Here is a 19,857-nt window from a genome sequence, read left to right on the forward strand (position 1 = left end):
GGCTAGAAGCTTTGGAGGAAATGAGACTCAAGCAAAAGCAAACGCACAGAGAGTTGTTGGCACATAACAAGCTAGATAATGCAATTGTATACAAATTCTGCTTCACTTGAGTTCATTTTTTATTACATTTACTCACTATTGGAATAATTATTTGTGGGCCCCGTTTAAATACCAATGAAGAATAATCATAAACTTGGTAATTATTAATTTTTTTGTTATCTTGTTGGCTAATTGATACTATTATTTGTTGCAGAAAAAGGTTTTTTTTGCATTAGAAAATGCTAGGATTTTTACATCCGGTGGTTTGGTTAAAAACAATGTAAAAAGTAAAACTTATTAGTAACGGTTTTTAATTAAAAAATCGTATCATATCTAGGGATTTGAGACCATGGATGGTAAAAAAATGTATACATCCAACCGTTCCATTCATCTTTTTCAAATCTCCGAAGTTTATAGGGTCCCTTATGTATTTATCAAGTATTCGATTGTAATGAAATGAATTTTTTTAATTATTTATTTATTTTTGCACTTATGTTGATATGTATATGTGCTTGTGTGTAGGCTGGTGTCAAAAATCTTAGAGATGTTCACTTTTCCCTCATTTGACCACTCACATTTGGCACAAGTATTTGCAACTAACATTCCTTGTTTGATTCTTCTATTAATTATATTAGCATATTAATTTTTTTTCACAAGTATTTGCAACTCTACTTAGTTGGAATTTGATGTTTGTGATCTTTGTGTATATCTTTTTAGTTTGTATAACATTACTTTGCAGAAGGTGTTCATTGATACGCAATGTAGTATTAGGTCATATAGTTAGGGAAAACCTCTCAATAACAATGTATAATTAGATCCCCTTAATATCAGTGTATTACAATTTTTTGACATGATGTTATTGGATGAATTGATTGTTTTGGTATATATTTGTTTACATATTTTTGTATTATCCGTAAATGAGTATCGTAAAGACGTGTCGTAAATGCATATCGTAAATGGTTACTGAAGTTTATGTGATGCAGCGCAAAAAAAACAACACAAAGATAACCAAGAATGAACCTGTTGATTCTAAAAGAATAGCCAGGACAATCTCTTCAAAACCACGTTGATTCTACGAATACCATGGGATTGGCTTCAAAATCTGGGTTAACACACAGAATTTGGGAGAGAATCGAAAGTTCATAAAATTGATGATTGACCATTCAAATTACATCAAAAACAGTTAAATAAGAAGCAAAAATTAAAATGAAACCCTAAAAGTCCATGGGCCAAATACAAACCCAAAAACAAAACCCAAAAATTAAGGAAAAATAACAAAATTGCTCATAACCCCATTTAGAAAGCGATTTCTGGACTCAAAAATGGGTAAGTCCCCTTTGGGGACTTATCTAGACGTGCTCCTTGCTCCAAGCTTCGATTTGACTGGTCGTAGGCCCGAAACGGAGATTCGTAGCCAAATTTATGGCCATTTTCGTGAAGCCCCTTTAGTCACACGATCGTGGGCCTCTAGGAACGCAAGGGCCCGATCCTCCACACTAGGGCCCGCATCATCCCCTCCCGGGTAGACAAAATTCGACCTCGAATGTGCACCATGGTCATCATTAGAAGAATCCCCATAATAAGGAAGCAAATGCTTTACATTGAATACATCGGAACAACGAATGTGGCTTGGCAACTGTAGACGGTAAGCATTGGAATTAATCTTCTCCACAATCTCCACTGGTCCAATCTTCTTAGCTGATAGCTTGTTGTACTCACCAACCGAAAAACGATCTTTAGTCAAAACAGCCCAAACAAAGTCACCTACTTCAAAATCAACTTGTCTGCGTTTTTTATCTGCATCTTGCTTGTACTTGGAGTTAGCTCGGACCAAGTTGTCATGAACAACCCTATGAACATCATGTAGTCCTCCAACAAAATCCTGCACTTTCTTTGGAACAACCCTAGAAACAGGCAGTGACATCAAATCAAGTGGTCCCCGTGGCTGAACAGAATAGACCACCTGGAATGGACTATATCCAGTACTTCGGTTGATAGCATGATTATGAGCAAACTCAGCTTGACAAAGCTTCTGATCCCAGGACTTCACATGATCACCCACTAAACACCGCAAAATATTACCAAGGGATCGATTGACAACCTCTGTTTGGCCATCCGTTTGAGGATGATATGCACTACTAAAATTGAGCTGAGTGTTCACCATTTTCCATAGGCTGCGCCAAAAATGACTCAAAAACCTAGTGTCTCGATCTGATACAATAGAAGACGGTAATCCATGCAAACGGTAGACGTCTCGAAAGAATAACTGGGCCACATTAACTGCATCCGTCGTCTTTTTGCATGGAATAAAGTGCACCATCTTAGAAAAACGATCAACAACCACAAATATTGAATCATTTCCCCATTGAGTATGTGGTAAACCCAACACAAAATCCATACTGATGTCTACCCAAGGTTGTGATGAAACAGACAAAGGCATATAGAGTCCTGCATTGGTAGATGTGCCCTTTGACACCTGACAGATTCGGCACCGTTTAACATATCTATCCACCTCCTTGCGCATTGTAGGCCAAAAATAAGATGATTGTACCAACTGTAAAGTGCGATCTTGGCCGACATGCCCTTCACCATGCAGCTCCCTAATGATTTGAAGGCGGAGACTTGAATCAGGGATGCACAATTGATTGCCTTTGAAAAGAAAACCTTCATGCAGTAGAAAATCAGACATCTGTCCAGATTGTATACCCTGCAGAACAAAAAAAAATAAGGATCAACCGTTAGCTGCTCCATGAGGACATCCATCCCCGGCACACCAACCCTCATGGAAACTAGCAAATTACTCCTCCGACTCAATGCATCAGCCACCCGATTTGACATCCCAGACTTGTGTTTAACCACGAAAGTGAATTTTTCCAAGAACGACATCCACCTCCCATGTTTGTGTGACACCTTATCTTGACTACGAATATGTCTTAATGAATCATGATCTGTGAACAAAACAAATTCCTTATGAAATAGATAATGGCGCCAATGCTTTACAGCTTGGACCACTGCATAGAACTCAACATCATAAGTGCTATAACGCAGCTTTGGCCTCGTCAACTTCTCACTAAAATAGGCAACCGGTCGTCCTCCTTGACTTAGAACTGCTCCAATCCCAACCTTGGAAGCATCCGTGTGTAATTCAAACACTTGAGAAAAGTCTGGCAATACAAGAATCGGTGATGTAGTAAGCTTCTCTTTTACTAATTGGAAAGCTGATTCTGCTGCTTCGGTCCAAGTAAAGGTCTTCCCTTTCATACAATCAGTCACCGGTGCCATAATAGAACTAAAGTTTGGAATAAACCTCCTATAGAATGAAGCAAGGCCATGAAAGCTTCGAACTTCAGTGACGGTATTTGGACTTGTCCATTGTCTGACAGCTGCTACTTTAGACTTGTCCACCTGTATTCCTTCCCCAGAAACAACGTACCCCAAGAACAAGACTTTAGGAACCATAAACACACATTTCTTCATAGCTGCGTACAAACTATCCCGTCGAAGTACAGTCAAAACCTGCCTCACATGGTTGACATGCTCACCAAAAGTAGCACTGTAAATAAGTATGTCATCAAAATAAACGACTACAAATTTACCAATAAAGGGCCTGAACAACTGGTTCATCACACGCATAAATGTACTAGGAGCGTTTGATAAACCGAAAGGCATCACCAACCACTCATACAATCCTTCACGAGTCTTGAAGGTAGTCTTCCACTCATCCCCAAGCCTAAGTCAAATCTGATAATACCCGCTCTTCAAGTCCAGTTTCGTAAAGATAGAGGCACCGCTAATCTGGTCAAGTAGGTCATCAAGTCGAGGAATTGGAAATCTATACCTCACCGTGATCTTATTGATGGCGCGACTATCAACACACATACGCCAAGTACCATCCTTTTTAGGATTCAACAAAGCAGGAACAACACACGGGCTCATGCTCTCCCGAATATGACCTTTTGAAATCAAATCCTCCACTTGTCGTCGCAACTCCTCATGCTCTCCGGGACTCATTCTGTAATGTGGCCTATTAGGCAACTGAGCTCCTGGTTGTAAATCAATATGATGTTGGATGTCACGTAAAGGTGGCAAACCATCAGGTAATTCATTAGGGAAAACATCAGCGAATTCCTTGAGCAGAGGAACCATAGCCTCAGGAATTTCAATCTCCTTAGCGACTTCCTTCCCGAGCAATACAAAAATTTCACCTTCCGCCTCCAACTCGTCTTCAAACTGATTAAGGGTTAGTAGAGTACCTGAAGGTCTCGGAACTGGCTCATTTGGCTTACTGGGAACCAATGTTATCTTCACACCACCAAACAAGAAACTGTAAGTGTTAGTCCGCCCGTTATGATCTATGTTACGATCATACTCCCAAGGTCTGCCCAACAACAAATGACATGCATCCATAGCAACCACATCACACCACACATCATCTTTATATGTGGTACCAACAGAAAATTGAACAAGGGCTTGTTTAGATACAGTGACCTCGCCACCCTTCTTAAGCCACTGTAGCTTGTAAGGATTAGGGCGATTTTCTGTTTTCAAAGCCAACTTTTGAACTGCTTCTTCAGATATAAGGTTATCACAACTTCCTGAATCAATAACAAAAGTACAAACCTTTCCCAAAATAGTACATGTCGACTGAAAGATGTTGTGTTTGAGCCAATCATCACCAACAACTTTTGGTGTAAAACAAGACCGCCTTACCACCAAATTTACCCCCACATCTCCAGTTACAACTTCCTCCTCGCATTGATGCTCTTCGTCATACACAGGGGGATCTTCGTAATTTTCACCGGCATCATCATTTTGCCAATCATCTTGCTCAGCAAACAAATGACGTTTTCCGACCTTCTTACACTCTGATTGTCGGTGACCTGTCTCCCCACAACTAAAACACTTCAAGCTGTTACTAATAGTTGTCCTAGGATTTGGTCCAACACTGTTAGATGTCGGTCTTTGTTGATTAGGCATAACACGGGGTACCATACCACCCGTCCCGGGACTTCCTCCAATATTGGCAGTTGAAGACGAACCGCCCACCCGACGACTTTGTTTCTCAAAAGCCAACGCCCGTTGGTGCGCTTTAGAAATAGATACCGGGTCAAACATATTTACAGAGTTCATGATTTGGACCCGTAGACCCCCAATATATCGAGCAACGAGTTGTTCCTCTGTCTCCTGGATATCGTTTCGGGCAATCAATTGGTAGAACTCAGTTGTGTAATCGTCAACTGATTTGGCACCCTGCTTTAGATTTTGCAACCGTTGGTACATCAACCTTTGAAAATTATGGGGTAGGAAGTTGGATCGTAAACACTTTTCATCTTCCTCCAAGTCACGACCTTTGACTTTCCGAGCCTGTCTCGTGTCAGTTTCAGTTGTTGCCACCATGCAGATGCCCTACCACGTAGCCTGGTAGCAATCAATGACACTCTTTTGTTTTCAGGGACTTCTTTGAACTCAAAAACTTCCTCAACAGTAGCCAACCAGTCGATGAACCCCTCTGGATTCAAACTGACCCCGTCGAATTCTGGGATATCAATTCTCATTCCGGCCTCCCAACGCCTATTGTCACCTCTATGATCACGCCTTGGCCGCCTTTCTAGATCATCTTCAGAATATGAACCGTCGCTGCCGCCAAACGGGTTCCCAAATTCACCATCTTCCACTTGAGAATGTGTTCGAGACCTTTGCCCTCCTCGATTCATCAGTTCGACCATCCTATCAGTTAGTTGGTCAACCATTTGATCCATCCTCTCCTCCATTCGTGCCATAATACGTTCTTCTAGCTCTTGCTCATGAACATTAGCGGGCGTCCTGTTTCTCCTCGGAGGCATTTTGAACCAGGAATTCGGCTCTGATACCAACTGATGCAGCGCAAAAAAAAAACAACACAAAGATAACCAAGAATGAACCTGTTGATTCTAAAAGAATAGCCAGGACAATCTCTTCAAAACCACGTTGATTCTACGAATACCATGGGATTGGCTTCAAAATCTGGGTTAACACACAGAATTTGGGAGAAAATCGAAAGTTCATAAAATTGATGATTGACCATCCAAATTACATCAAAAACAGTTAAATAAGAAGCAGAAATTAAAATGAAACCCTAAAAGTCCATGGGCCAAATACAAACCCAAAAACAAAACCCAAAAATTAAGGAAAAATAACAAAATTGCTCATAACTCCATTTAGAAAGCGATTTCTGGACTCAAAAATGGGTAAGTCCCCTTTGGGGACTTATCTAGACGTGCTCCTTGCTCCAAGCTTCGATTTGACTGGTCGTAGGCCCGAAACGGAGATTCATAGCCAAAGTTATGGCCATTTTCGTGAAGCCCCTTTAGTTACACGATCGTGGGCCTCTAGGAACGCAAGGGCCCGATCCTCCACACTAGGGCCCGCATCATTATGACACGCAAATGTGTGTCATCTTAATTTATGACAAGGGCTTCCTTGATACGCATTGCATGTCATAAACACGCGCGTCGTAAGGTTACGACACGCAAATGCATGTCGTCTTCCTTTATGACAGGGTCTTCCTTGATACACATTGCGTGTCATAACTACATGTCGTAAATGCATGTCGTAAATAGACGACATGAAAAAGTGTGTTGTCTCTCGTTATGACAGGGCCTTCCTTGACACATATTTGCACGTCATTTGAGCATTTTACGACATGCATTGCATGTCGCAAAATGTTGTTTTGCTAGTAGTGAATTGTAGAGAAATTGTATGAAGGCGTGTGAGTAGTCCTGAAAAGGTATTGACCTGAACAACCTACATGTAATACTGCTTTGCCTAATATGAGGTTTAAGGAGACCATAACTTTTATGTAAAAATATGAAATCTAACCCATATGCCATTTGTATATTTGGGGTATCAAAGTAGCCGTAACTTAACTCTATTTGCTATTATTAAGATGGTTGACCTGGTGTAAGGGGGACTCGGGCTACTTTGGAGGGTGCTTTTGGTGTTAGAGGTGAGTTCCTCGCTTCATAAATTTAGGGTATTATATGCTACTATTGGTTTGGATCCAACTAGGAATTATGTGATTGATAGTCAGACTGATCGAAGGCCATTATGCCAAGTTAGAGGAACCGAAGTTGAAAATGCTAAGTCTGTGGACCAAAGGCAGAAATGCCAAGTCCTTATTTGGATGTTGTTTAGGATGTGTTTCTAAATAGGCCGGAGTTGTATGATTTTGATGTTTATGTTATATGTATGCTTGTATGATTGATGATTGATGATGAAATGATAAGTAGGAGTAGGGTATAATGCTTATAATGTTATGTTGTGTTGGATTCACTAAGCTTCGTGGTTACCCTTTCATTTATAAATAACTATTACAGGTACATTAGGTACGAATAAGAGTAAAGGATTAGCTTGGCACAGTTGAAGAGTGGATCCTTGTCACAGAAGACTGATATGGGTTTTATGACTATTACTATTTCATTGTTGGTTGAGTTGTAAATGGATTTGTTTTATTAAAAATATGTTTTAAAATATTAATTTGGATGTTTGAAACTAACAGTATTGGTTAACTAACAGATTTGATGGAAATTTTAATAAATATAAAAAGTTTAAAAAGTTTAAATTTATTTGAAATTTTGTGACATTACACGACCCCACCCCTCTATCCACACATGCATGCACTTGTTGACACCTACATAGATTTCAATGGGTAAGAGTTTAATTAATTAAAGTTTTCTCATTTTTTATTAAAAATAATATATGTTACAAAAAATCAACTAAACAGTATTTTGGTCATATTAAATAGGGATAATGACTTGAAAGGGTAACAAACTTTCGACTTTTGTCACATTTAGTCACTAAACTTTTTTTCGTTATCTATTTGCCATTGAACTATTGAAACTGTTCATATTTTACCCTTATGACCGGCTGTTACCGGTCATAAGGGTAAAATGTGAACAGTTTCAATAGTTTAGTGGCAAATAGACAACGAAAAAAAGTTTAGTGACTAAATGTGAACAAAATCGAAAGTTCGTTTCCCTCTAAAAAGTTCAATGACTAAATGTGAACAAACTTCCTATTGTGTTATGTTTTAGCAAATTATCTATGAAATAAAAAAAAAAAAACAAAATGTAACATCCGGATTTCCAGGTATCATAATTTAAGTATTTTTCTTTTGAGTTAAGAAGAGAGACTCGACGAGTTGATGCCTCAACTCGTCAAGTAAGGTCGCGACTGATGACTCGGATTAATGAATGGACTCGACGAGTCGGTGAGGCGACTCGACGAGTCCGCGTTGTTGGTAGAAACCCTAAATCTTTGGGCCCGAGCCATACTTAAAGGCACTTATGACCTTCAATTGCGACTACCTTTCCCATAAGTGAGAACCCTAGCGAGCTTGAGTGTGTAGAGTGAAAGGAAGAGCTATCTTGAGGTTTTTGGTGTGATAGATCTGGACCCTTCTAGGTCCAGAGAGCCGAGAATATGAAGCTTTAGTAGAGTAAACCTTGGGGTTCGAAGTTAGGAAGCATTTATGGGATTTTTATGGTATATATAGTTATTATCATCTTACACATAGATATGAAGTATTTTATATAAATTACGTGCTATGTGTGCATATTATTTAAATACTTGTTGTCTATGCTGGATGAACAATTTTATACATGTTTTAAAAGATTTAAACGGTATATTTATTTTATATCTACAAATATGTTGCGGATGAAACATGGGTAGATGAAATAGTTGGTGTGTGATGAAATAAAATGATGAGAGATAGGAGATGATAGAAAGGTGATGATAATTAGGTAAATCGATGATGATGAATATGTGATGTAGGATGAAAGGAGACACCATAACCTTAACCGATAATGTGGCGATGTAGTCATCTATCAGAGTATAGATGGCGACCACGGACTATTCTAGACAACTCAGTGGAAACACCAGCAGGCCCATAACCTGTAGGTGATGAATTACGAGTTCAGGCGATGTTGTAACTACGTATTCATGCGATAATACTCTAACCCCTTACTATGAATTACGAGTTCAGATAGGGATGAGTTTTGGAACCGAAAAACCGGACCGGAACCGGAACCGGACCGGAACCGGAACCGGTATAACCGGAAAATGCTTAAACGGTCCGGGTATTGGGTTTCAAAATTACTCTTATCCGGGTTCCGGGTATTTCGGGTATGGGTCTAACGGGTTCGGTTATTCCGGGTTTTTTAACCGGATTTGTTAAAAAAACCAGAACCGGGTTAAATGGACCGGGTCCGGGTTTAGTGGGCCAAAGAACCAATTAAGATGTAGACCCGGTATAGATTTGGAACCGGAATGTGATTAGTTTTGTCCCCATGCCCTCCAAGTTCGTAAACGTCGGAAGCTAATAAAAAAAAATGCAATCGATTTTCAATTTTACGATTTATCGCTCACAGAAGATCATCAAATAAAGTCATCGATTTTCATCCAGTTTCTTCAATCGAGTTTCATCCAGTTCTTCAATCGATTTTCATCCACTCGCATCATTTAGTATTTCAGTTCCTAACTCGATTTGCGCTGATAAAGAAACCGAAGCCTCAGTCAAAAAAGCCGATACTTCAATCGATATTTCAATCGATATTCATCAGTACATCATTCAAGTCGACAATCATCAAATCAATTTCCTACAATCATTCCCAATTGAACTTCAAATCAATCTCCTACAATCAATTAAAGGCCAATGGTGGACAATTGGGTAGATAACAATGAAGCTACACAAGTAAGTTGTCAAATTACAATGCATACTGGATTTGAGATCCTAATCTTGATAACTTTATATATTTTTGAAGACCTAGATCAAAGTATCTCATCAGATATGATATGTTGTTTGAAATTGAATGTATCTCATCAGATATGATATGTTGTTTGAAATTGAATGGGTTATTCACGTTATGTAGCATGTTTTTTTTAAGTTTCAAAAACCGATTTTGTTTTATGTTTATTTGCATAATTAAAATAATTAGGCACTCAAATATATTATTACACAAAGTGCAGATGGTCAAGGTGTCTATTCAAGTAGTTTGAATTTTTAGTGGTATGTGAGGTGTCTTCAAAATCGTGTTCACGTTTTGGCCAAGTGAAGTCTCTCCATATCTTTTTGACTAACACATCCAAAAACAATCATAAATAAATATATTCATAAATTGATCACTCTTACTTTTTGTGTTATTGTTATTAAGTTGTGTTATTGTATTTTAATTGTGTTTTTATTGTTATTTATTGTAGTTTGATGATGACGAGGTGTTTGTTGACAACACTCAACAAGAAATCAATGAGGAACCAACACAAAAGAGAAAAAGAGTAGGCAAAACAAGGTCCGATTGTTGGAAATCATTTGAGAAGATTTTTATTGATGGAGTTCGGCATGGAAAGTGCAAATGGTGCGAGAGGGCTCTCAAAGCCGACGGGAATAATACCGGTACGTCTAGCTTAAATAAGCATGCAAAGAATTGTAAAAAAAACCCCGAGAATTTGAAAAACCAACAAACATTACAATTTAAAAAAGAACCAACCGGGGAGGGTAGTGTTAGCATTTGGAAACATGACGACAAACGAATTAAAAAGGCTATGTTGAATTTATTTGTAGTGGGTGGTCTACCTTTTAAATTTGTAGAAAATGAGGCCTTTTATGAATACACAAACGCACTAAACGGGAAGGTGATTGTACCTTGTCGAACAACAATTTCAAAAAAAGTGTCACTTTATTATCAAGAAGAAAGAAATAAGTTGGTAACATTCTTATGTAATCCACTTAACACAATTCATTTGACCACCGATTGTTGGACAAGTCCGAGTAAAAGGGTGCATTATATTGTCATTACCGCACACTTTATTGATGATAATTGGGAGATGCACAAAAGGATAATCAACTTTAAAGAATTAGATAGTCAACGGGGGGAAGATATCGGAAAAGAAGTGTTGAAATGTATTCAAGGGTGGGGTATTAAAAATGTCATGACTTGTACGGTTGATAATGCAAGTTCAAATGACAAAGCAATAGAGTTTCTAAAAAACAAATTACCAAACTTGTACAATGAAGGAAAACACTTTCACATTAGGTGTATGGCACACATTATCAATCTAATTGTGAGAGACGGGATGAATAAAAATGACGAGAGTGTTAAATGTTTGCAAGACGCCGTAAGATATATTAGAAAGTCCACACAACGGATTGCTCTATTTAAAAAGTGCATGAAAGCCGTCGGGGTGGAATCAACCAAATTTTTGTGCAACGATTGTCCCACTCGTTGGAACTCAACTTACGACTTATTGAAGATCGCGGTGGATTTAGAAAAAGCTTTCTATGAGTATGAAATGGAAGGTAATTTTTTTTTTCTGCATTCTTGCTGAATTTTTAGCTCTATTTAAATTGTCATATCTACTTCGTTATGAGTCCGTTTGGGCTGATTTTTTTTTAAATTATAGTTCATTGTTTGGCAATAGTTATAGACTTTGGAAACACCTAATTTGCATGTGTTTTGAGTAAGTTACAGCCCTCCAAAAATGATATATCAAAGCTGTTTTGAATATGTTAACAGCATTATTTTAGAATTTTTCGTTAACTTTAAGCTGTCATATCTACTTCGTTATGAGTCCGTTTGGGCTGATTTTTTTTTTTAAATTATAGTTCATTGTTTGGCAATAGCTATAGACTTTGGAAACACCTAATTTGCATGTGTTTTGAGTAAGTTACAGCCCTCCAAAAATGATATATCAAAGCTGTTTTGAATATGTTAAAAGCATTATTTTAGAATTTTTCGTTAACTTTAAGCTGTCATATCTACTTCGTTATGAGTCCGTTTGGGCTGATTTTTTTTTAAAATTATAGTTCATTGTTTGGCAATAGTTATAGACTTTGGAAACACCTAATTTGCATGTGTTTTGAGTAAGTTACAGCCCTCCAAAAATGATATATCAAAGCTGTTTTGAATATGTTAACAACATTATTTTAGAATTTTTCGTTAACTTTAAGCTGTCATATCTACTTCGTTATGAGTCCGTTTGGGCTGATTTTTTTTTTAAATTATAGTTCATTGTTTGGCAATAGCTATAGACTTTGGAAACACCTAATTTGCATGTGTTTTGAGTAAGTTACAACCCTCCAAAATGATATATTAATTTTTCTTTTGTAACATTTTTTTGATAGATCGTTCCTTTGCATGAGATGTGGTAACCCCCGTGAGTGAAGATTTTGTAACTTGTCGAGCAATGGTCTCCTTTCTTGAGAAGTTCAAGGTGAAAACAGAATTGGTGTCGACGACTTCAAAACCATTGGCAAATCGGTTTTTTGGAGAAGTATGTGGCATTTACAAACATATACGGGTTTGGTCAAAAAACAAACGATTTTATTCAATTGGGAAGGATATGATAGACAAATATGAGAAGTATTGGGGAGATTTTGAAAATTTGAATGACTACATGTACTTTGCGACTATCTTGGATCCGCGAATGAAGACATAATTTCTTAGACATGCTTTTGAAACATTGATCAAGTACAAGATGCCGGAAAATAAACCCCTTTCCGAATTAGATATTACTGCGAAGACTAAGTCTTTAATCAAGGATATTGAATCGAGATTTGAGAACTTTTTTAATTGTTACAATACCAACTCTAATGTACCATTTGAAACCGGTGGTAGTCAAGATACTGTGCATATTGATGATGATGACGACTTTGTGGGTGACTATTTTGCTCAATCGGTGAATTCATCGGCTTCAAAGGAAACGGAATTAACACGATACTTGAACAAAGGACAAACCCAAGGCGTTAAGGACTTTGATATATTGGTTTGGTGGAAAAATAACGCATCTCGTTACCCAATTCTCTCGCGGATGGCAAAAGGTATAATTTTAATTACTTATATTTTTTTATTATAATGTAGTATAATTTAACATTATATGTTTATGTTATTAGATCTTTTGGGCATTCAAATATCTACCGTGGCTTCCGAGTCCGCTTTTAGTACAAGCGGTCGCATAATTGATAGTTACCGAGCAAACTTGTCCGCACCTATAATAGAGGCTTTGGTTTGCACCCAAGATTGGGTGAGGAAATCAAAGAAGCCAATTGTTGACAACATCGATGATATTCTTAAAGATGATGACATAGCTAAAGGTAACAAACAAATTCATTTTATTATCTAATAACAAAACATTGGTTATATGCTAACTTTCATATTAATTTTTTTTATGATATGTATTAGAGTTGGAAGACGCCATACGCACCCAAAATGGAAATGGAAAAAGGCCGATAGATATTAACGAGTAGTTATACTATTTTTGTTTTTTTTTGTCGATAAATGATTATTGGTTTGTAAGTGTTTGTTTTGGTTGATTAATGTTTTTGAACTTGAATCAAATTTACTTGTTTGGTACTGTGCAATTGTGCATGTGGGTGTAAACAAGTATAAATGAATGATATTTTAATCAATGCATGCACATCCACATTCCACTTTATTATTTTTTTATTACTTTTATTTTAATCAATGACTTTCGTCATTTTTAATAATCATTTTAATGAATGTTTCTTTTTATCCATGTTGTGGTAAAATAACAATGAAAAGAACATAACACAAGCGAAGAAGGGGACAATGGTTGGGTCCAAGTTCATGGTACCTATTGAACAATTCAAAATCAAAGTCTAATATTCAAAACAATTCAAATCAAAATTCTTAAACAATTAAGAACAAAACAACACTTATTCCTTGACCATCTTGTCGAGTTAACGCATCTTCAATCTCTATACATAAAACAAAAATAAACATATTTAGTATTAAAAAAATGTTACCAAATAAATTAAAAGCACAAAACTTATTACCTAGCTATATTATTCGGATTTTTGGCACACGTACGACAATGTTTATTAAGACTACTTGTACCGTGTCTTGATGGATCGGCTTTAAGTGTAGCGAAACAATACTTACACCTTACTTGCCTTCGTTCAACCCCATCATTTTCTACTACCCACAACATATCAAAATGTTGCCAACACGTGGACCTCTCCTTCAAATTCAAATGCTAAACAAATTAAGTAAAAAAAATCTAGGTAGATTTAAAGCATGTAAAATTAAAAAGAAACATACTTGAATTGGGAGGTTAGCTTCCATGAATGTTCTTGAAAAGAAAAAACAACTCAAAACCTTCAACTTAGAGAATAATAAGTTAAATGAAAATGTAGAGGTGGAAGGGCCTATTTATAATGAGAAGTTGTGAGATGTTGACAAAACATGAAAATTAAAAGATTGCTAATGTCAAAAAAATTGTCTATTGCTTTTATGTTCAAATTTTCAAAGTTGAAGCCTTGAAGGTCAAAGATGCAAAAAAACAAGTTAGTATGGTTGCAAATAAATAAATAACTAACAATTTAGAATTTCAACATATCTTAAATTAAAACACACAATCCAAAATAAATTATCCAATAGTCAAAGATATAATTTCTTTAAAAAAAAAAAAAAAAAAAAAAAAAAAAAAAAAAAGATCAACGTACAGTGATAAAAAAAAATGGGTCAGCTACTCAACTTATCAAATAAGGCAGTAAGGCTACATCAATAAACCACTGACATTAGGTACTATGAAAATTAAATTATACATAATCATATTATACGATTTGGCTATATGGTACAATTAAATTATACATAATCATATTATACGATTTGTCGTTAATAATATTATACTATCTTGAGATTGTTTACTAAGGCACGTAGGTAAGTTACCTAAGGTAACTGTGATATGATCTAAATGTCAATTTTTTTAAACCAATATTGTTATATCTATTTATTTATTTATTTTTAAATAAATCAATGTCGTCAATAACCTAATAACTTAAATGTAATTTTTTGTTCGTTCATTTTTTTATAACGGTTGAAAGATTATGGGTAATAAAAAAAAATCCGGGTTTTCCGGTTCTAAACCCATTTGACCCGGTTCTACTTTACCCACTTTCCTATTTCCGGGTTTTTCGGTTCTAGACCCACTTTACCCGGAACCAAACCCGGAACCGAACCGGACCCGGTTCCTATAAACCGGTCCGGTTTCCGGTTCTTAAAAATATCGTTAAACGGTTCCGGGTTTTCCGGGTCCGGGTCCATCGGGTCCGGGTTTGGACCCACTTTCATCCCTAAGTTCAGACGATGTTGTAACTACATATTCATGGGATGTCACAAATTCAGCATGCCAAACTAATGGTCATAATTCACATCAGTGAGAATGGTTCATTTTTTTGTAAAACCAAAATCAGATTGGAAATTTTGATTTTTTATTTTGGAAAATGTCAAACCAGTGGTTTTTTATTTCGGTTTTGGTTTTTTGTTTTTTTTAAATATATTTTCAGGGTTCTGTTTTTTTTTTTTTTTTTTTTTTTTTTTTTTTTTATTTCATAGATTTCTTCATCAACAAATGCTGCTTCAATTTAACAAAAATAAATAATTTGCTAAAACATAATACAAGAGAAAGTTTGTTCATATTTAGTCATTGAACTTTTTAAAGGGAAACGAACTTTCGATTTTGTTCATATTTAGTCACTAAACTTTTTTTCGTTATCTATTTGCCATTGAACTATTGAAACTGTTCACATTTTACCCTTATAACCGGCAACAGCCGGTCATAAGGGTAAAATGTGAACAGTTTCAATAGTTTAATGACAATAGATAACGAAAAAAAGTTTAGTGACTAAATGTGACAAAAGTCGAAAGTTCGTTACCCTTTCAAGTCATTATCCCTATTAAATAATCAACTTTCAAACTCCTTTGACAAATTTGCAAACAAACAAAAAAACAAATTTAATTTAACGAAACCCATAAGTAATTTTAGTACCTTCAAATTTCAATATACCATTATGTGAACACACCCTTATTGTGGATGTAGAATCACATTCGTCCAAGAAAGTGACAACTTTACTTTTGCAACTTGAAATAGTTTGGTGAGGACACAAGTAGAAACAGAGTAGTATCCACTTGCCATATAAGACGTAAATGCATTGATTCGCTCTTTTTATATTAATAATCTACAGATCTACATATTATAAGGTTTGAATAATATCCCTTATATATTGCCAATAAATTTACTGAAGCCGCGCTAATGGCGGGCCACAAAACATTCACATTAAATATGGTTCCATACATATTTCTCCATCACAACCCGATTACCATAATTTAATTCTAATTGTAATTCAATCCCACTTTCACCCTGATACGGAATCATAAGACTACCATCTACGATGCATAGTTCAATGAGAGAGTTGAATGAGGTAGGATGCCTAATTGTCATTCAATCATTTGGCATTTAATTGATAAACTTTTCAATGGAAAAAAAAGCTTTTAACTATTAAATATATATTCCGAAATGAAATTTAATGTAGAATTATATGGTAAGTAAAATGATAATGTGCAAATCCATTAAACTCTAATAAGTTTTTTTTTGAAAGATAAACTCTAATAAGTTTAATGCATTGTGGTTACCTTCGTTACTAAACGATCAACCATCAGTATGCAAGTTGAGGTCATAATGGACTACCCATAACAAGTATTTTCATTTTGTTATTTGTTGAAAAGCAAAAATATATCACACCTTGGTATTTCTTGTGCTCTTTACTTTTACTTTTTTTTTTCTTTTTCTTTTTCTTCTTTTAATCAAAACTTAATGAATTGAAGTATCAGTTGTAAATTGTAATATAATAACAAGTTCGATAGTTAATACTAGAATTTGCAAAGTGTCCATTGCTGTTTTTTCTTCCTCTATTTGTATTTGCATGAACATAATGGTTTTTTAACATAGATTTTGGAATCAAGTTGAATAATGATAGGAGTGCTGAATTGCCATATGAACACAACCAGTCAACCAGGATAAGTATATGTGTATAACGTCAATAAAATTTCTTAACTGTATTTAGCTTCATGGACTTCTATATTTAGTAATATATAACTAGCTTCATGCTCATAGAATTATCTCCACTTCAAAGTTATCAATGATATTCAAAACCTTTGTATTTTTACCATTCCTGGTACTTGGTGTTCTATCTGCAGATTCTAGCTTAAAAGATGAAGTTGATGCTTTGGAACATTTCAAGAACTCAATCACAGATGACCCAATTGCTGCACTCCTGGATTGGAATGCTGATTCCATCCACCACTGTAACTGGACCGGAATCCAATGTGATGGTATCTCACAACGTGTAGTTTCCATTTCTCTTCAACAAACACAGCTCAAAGGCCAAATCTCTCCCTTTCTTGGGAACCTTTCCAGCCTCCAGGTTCTTGATCTTTCTTACAATTCATTAACTGGAAACATTCCTTCCCACTTGGGATATTGCACACAACTTATTACACTTTCCCTTTACACCAACTCCCTCTCTGGGCCGATTCCATTGGAACTCGGAAACCTCCGGAATCTGCAAATACTTGACCTTGGAAACAATTCACTATCTGGAATCATTCCGGAAAGCTTGTGTAATATCACTTCCATGTTAGAACTTAGCCTTGATGACAACAAACTCAATGGTTCAATCCCAGATAGAATTGGTGATTTGATCAATCTTCAGCAACTTGGAGCTTATAATAACCTTTTACAAGGCTCAATTCCTATTTCTGTTGGCAATCTAAAAGAGTTGCTAGCTCTTGATTTCAGTCAAAACCAACTTACTGGTATCATTCCTAGAGAGATTGGAAATTTTTCAAATTTACAAGTTCTTCAGTTGTTTGAGAATTCACTCTCTGGGAAAATACCACCTGAAATTGGTGATTGCACGAATCTATCAGCTCTTAATTTATACAGCAACAAGCTCGTTGGAAGCATTCCTCCTGAGCTTGGAAATCTCATGGGCTTACAGGTTTTGCGGTTGTATAAAAATCAGTTGAATTCCACGATCCCAAACTCGTTATTCAAATTACAGTCATTAATGGTTTTGCAGCTTTCAGGGAATAATTTAACAGGGAATGTTTCTTCTGATATAAGTTCACTGAAATCTCTTCAATCCCTGACCCTTCATCAGAACAGTCTCACGGGGGAGATTCCAGCATCCATAACTAGGTTGGTCAATTTGACATACTTAACAATTAGCTTAAACTCCATCACAGGTGTAATTCCTTCAAGCATCGGGTCACTTCATAACCTGAGAAATTTGTCTCTTAGTAATAATCTTCTGGAGGGATCTATTCCATCGAGCATCACAAACTGCACAAATATCCGTCGGATAGATATTGCTAATAATAGGATGACTGGAGAATTGCCTCAGGGTTTACAGAAGTTATCAAATCTTACATATCTAGTTGTTAGCAACAACAGAATGTTGGGAAGAATCCCGGATGACCTCTTCAATTGCTCAGGTCTAGTGGTTTTGGATATTGCATTTAACAATTTCTCTGGATTGTTGAAACCAAGTATTGGAAAACTTTATAATCTCCAAATACTTCAAATTCATGGTAATTCTTTTTCTGGGTCCCTACCAGGAGAAATCGGAAGCCTAAGTAATTTAATCTTGTTAAACTTGGGACAAAACCAATTTTCTGGTGCGATTCCTGTAGAATTCTCAAACATTTCCTACCTTCAAAGCCTTTTGTTGGGTAACAATAATCTTGAAGGAAAGATTCCAGAGGAAATCTTTGAGCTCAAACAGCTGACTGAACTCTACTTGATGAACAATAATTTTGTGGGTTCGGTTTTGGATTCTGTTTCAAAGCTTGAGATGCTTTCTCTGTTGGATGTAAGTGGAAACAGGTTTAATGGATCAATCCCAGAGAGTATGAGAAAACTTAAAAAGTTGATTTTGATAGACCTCTCACACAACACGCTCACAGGGTCGATTTCAGGGTCCATGATTGCAGGTATGAAGAATCTACAGATCTATCTAAACTTCTCCAACAATTTTCTTACAGGAAACATCCCAACTGAGTTAGGAAAGCTTGAGATGGTAGAAGCCATTGACATCTCAAACAATAATCTGTCTGGAGGCATTCCAGTGACACTTCAAAGCTGCATAAACATGAAGAGTCTTGACTTGTCTGGAAATCAGCTCTCTGGTAGTATTCCACAAGAAATATTCCCTCCTCTTGATCAGCTTACCAGCATAAATTTTTCAAAGAATCAGTTGGATGGAGACATTCCCGAAAGCATGGCGAATTTGGTTGATCTTACATCAGTTGATCTTTCACACAATAAAATGAAGGGTTTGATTCCCGAGAGTTTTGGCAACATTTTGGTATTGAAACACCTCGACCTTTCTTTCAATCAGCTTGAAGGACGTGTTCCAGATACCGGTATTTTTAGAAATACAAGTGCAGTTGCATTACAGGGAAATCCATCTCTGTGTCTTACCAACAACACCAAGTTATGTGCCTCATCAAATAAATCAAACCATTCACTGTCCAATAAGACTCTATTGATTCTTTCAATACTCGGATCACTTGTTATTTTTTTCTGATTAAGCAATAATTGTTGGAGTGAAAGTATATATTAATTTTCTTCAAGGCTGAAAATGGTTTGATCATAGAAGACAGAAAATGATGTATGCATAGCAGTAGAGTCAACGAGTTTTTATTTGTGTTTTGTTTTTTTGTTTTTGTTTTTGTTTTTTTGGAAAAATTAATCTGTCAGAAACCATTAAGTTCTTGAGACTTTTGGGTAAAGAATGAATAATGCCCCCATCACATATTGCTACAAGGATGAAAACTTGGGAGGATTCCAAACTTATAAATAGAGTCCAAGACTTTGGTTTGAAAGACACTCAACCAAAATATACTTGAACTCTTTAGTTCTTTCCTTTTATCTTGTGTTAAAGTGTAGAAAGCGTTAATGAATACTTTGGAAGAGTATGAG

The 19,857-nt window shown here is 36.2% G+C and overlaps 1 protein-coding gene and 1 long non-coding RNA gene across 2 annotated transcripts; one reads left to right on the forward strand and one right to left on the reverse strand.

The window, feature by feature from the left end:
• Nucleotides 1–13,356: 13,356 nt before the first annotated feature.
• On the reverse strand, nucleotides 13,357–14,471 carry LOC128127119 (uncharacterized). Its single transcript, XR_008225170.1, has 3 exons — nucleotides 14,133–14,471; nucleotides 13,868–14,052; nucleotides 13,357–13,789 (listed from the first exon to the last, which is right to left on the reverse strand). It is a non-coding gene; the product is annotated as an uncharacterized LOC128127119 (long non-coding RNA).
• Nucleotides 14,472–16,680: 2,209 nt separating this feature from the next.
• Nucleotides 16,681–19,595, forward strand: LOC111890745 (LRR receptor-like serine/threonine-protein kinase FLS2). The gene has a single exon (XM_042896352.2). The coding sequence runs from the start codon at nucleotides 17,012–17,014 to the stop codon at nucleotides 19,460–19,462; it is 2,451 nt and encodes an 816-aa protein (XP_042752286.1). The 5' UTR covers nucleotides 16,681–17,011; the 3' UTR covers nucleotides 19,463–19,595.
• Nucleotides 19,596–19,857: the final 262 nt, after the last annotated feature.

Source organism: Lactuca sativa, chromosome 7 (genome assembly GCF_002870075.4).
Source record: "Lactuca sativa cultivar Salinas chromosome 7, Lsat_Salinas_v11, whole genome shotgun sequence".
NCBI lineage: Eukaryota > Viridiplantae > Streptophyta > Magnoliopsida > Asterales > Asteraceae > Lactuca > Lactuca sativa.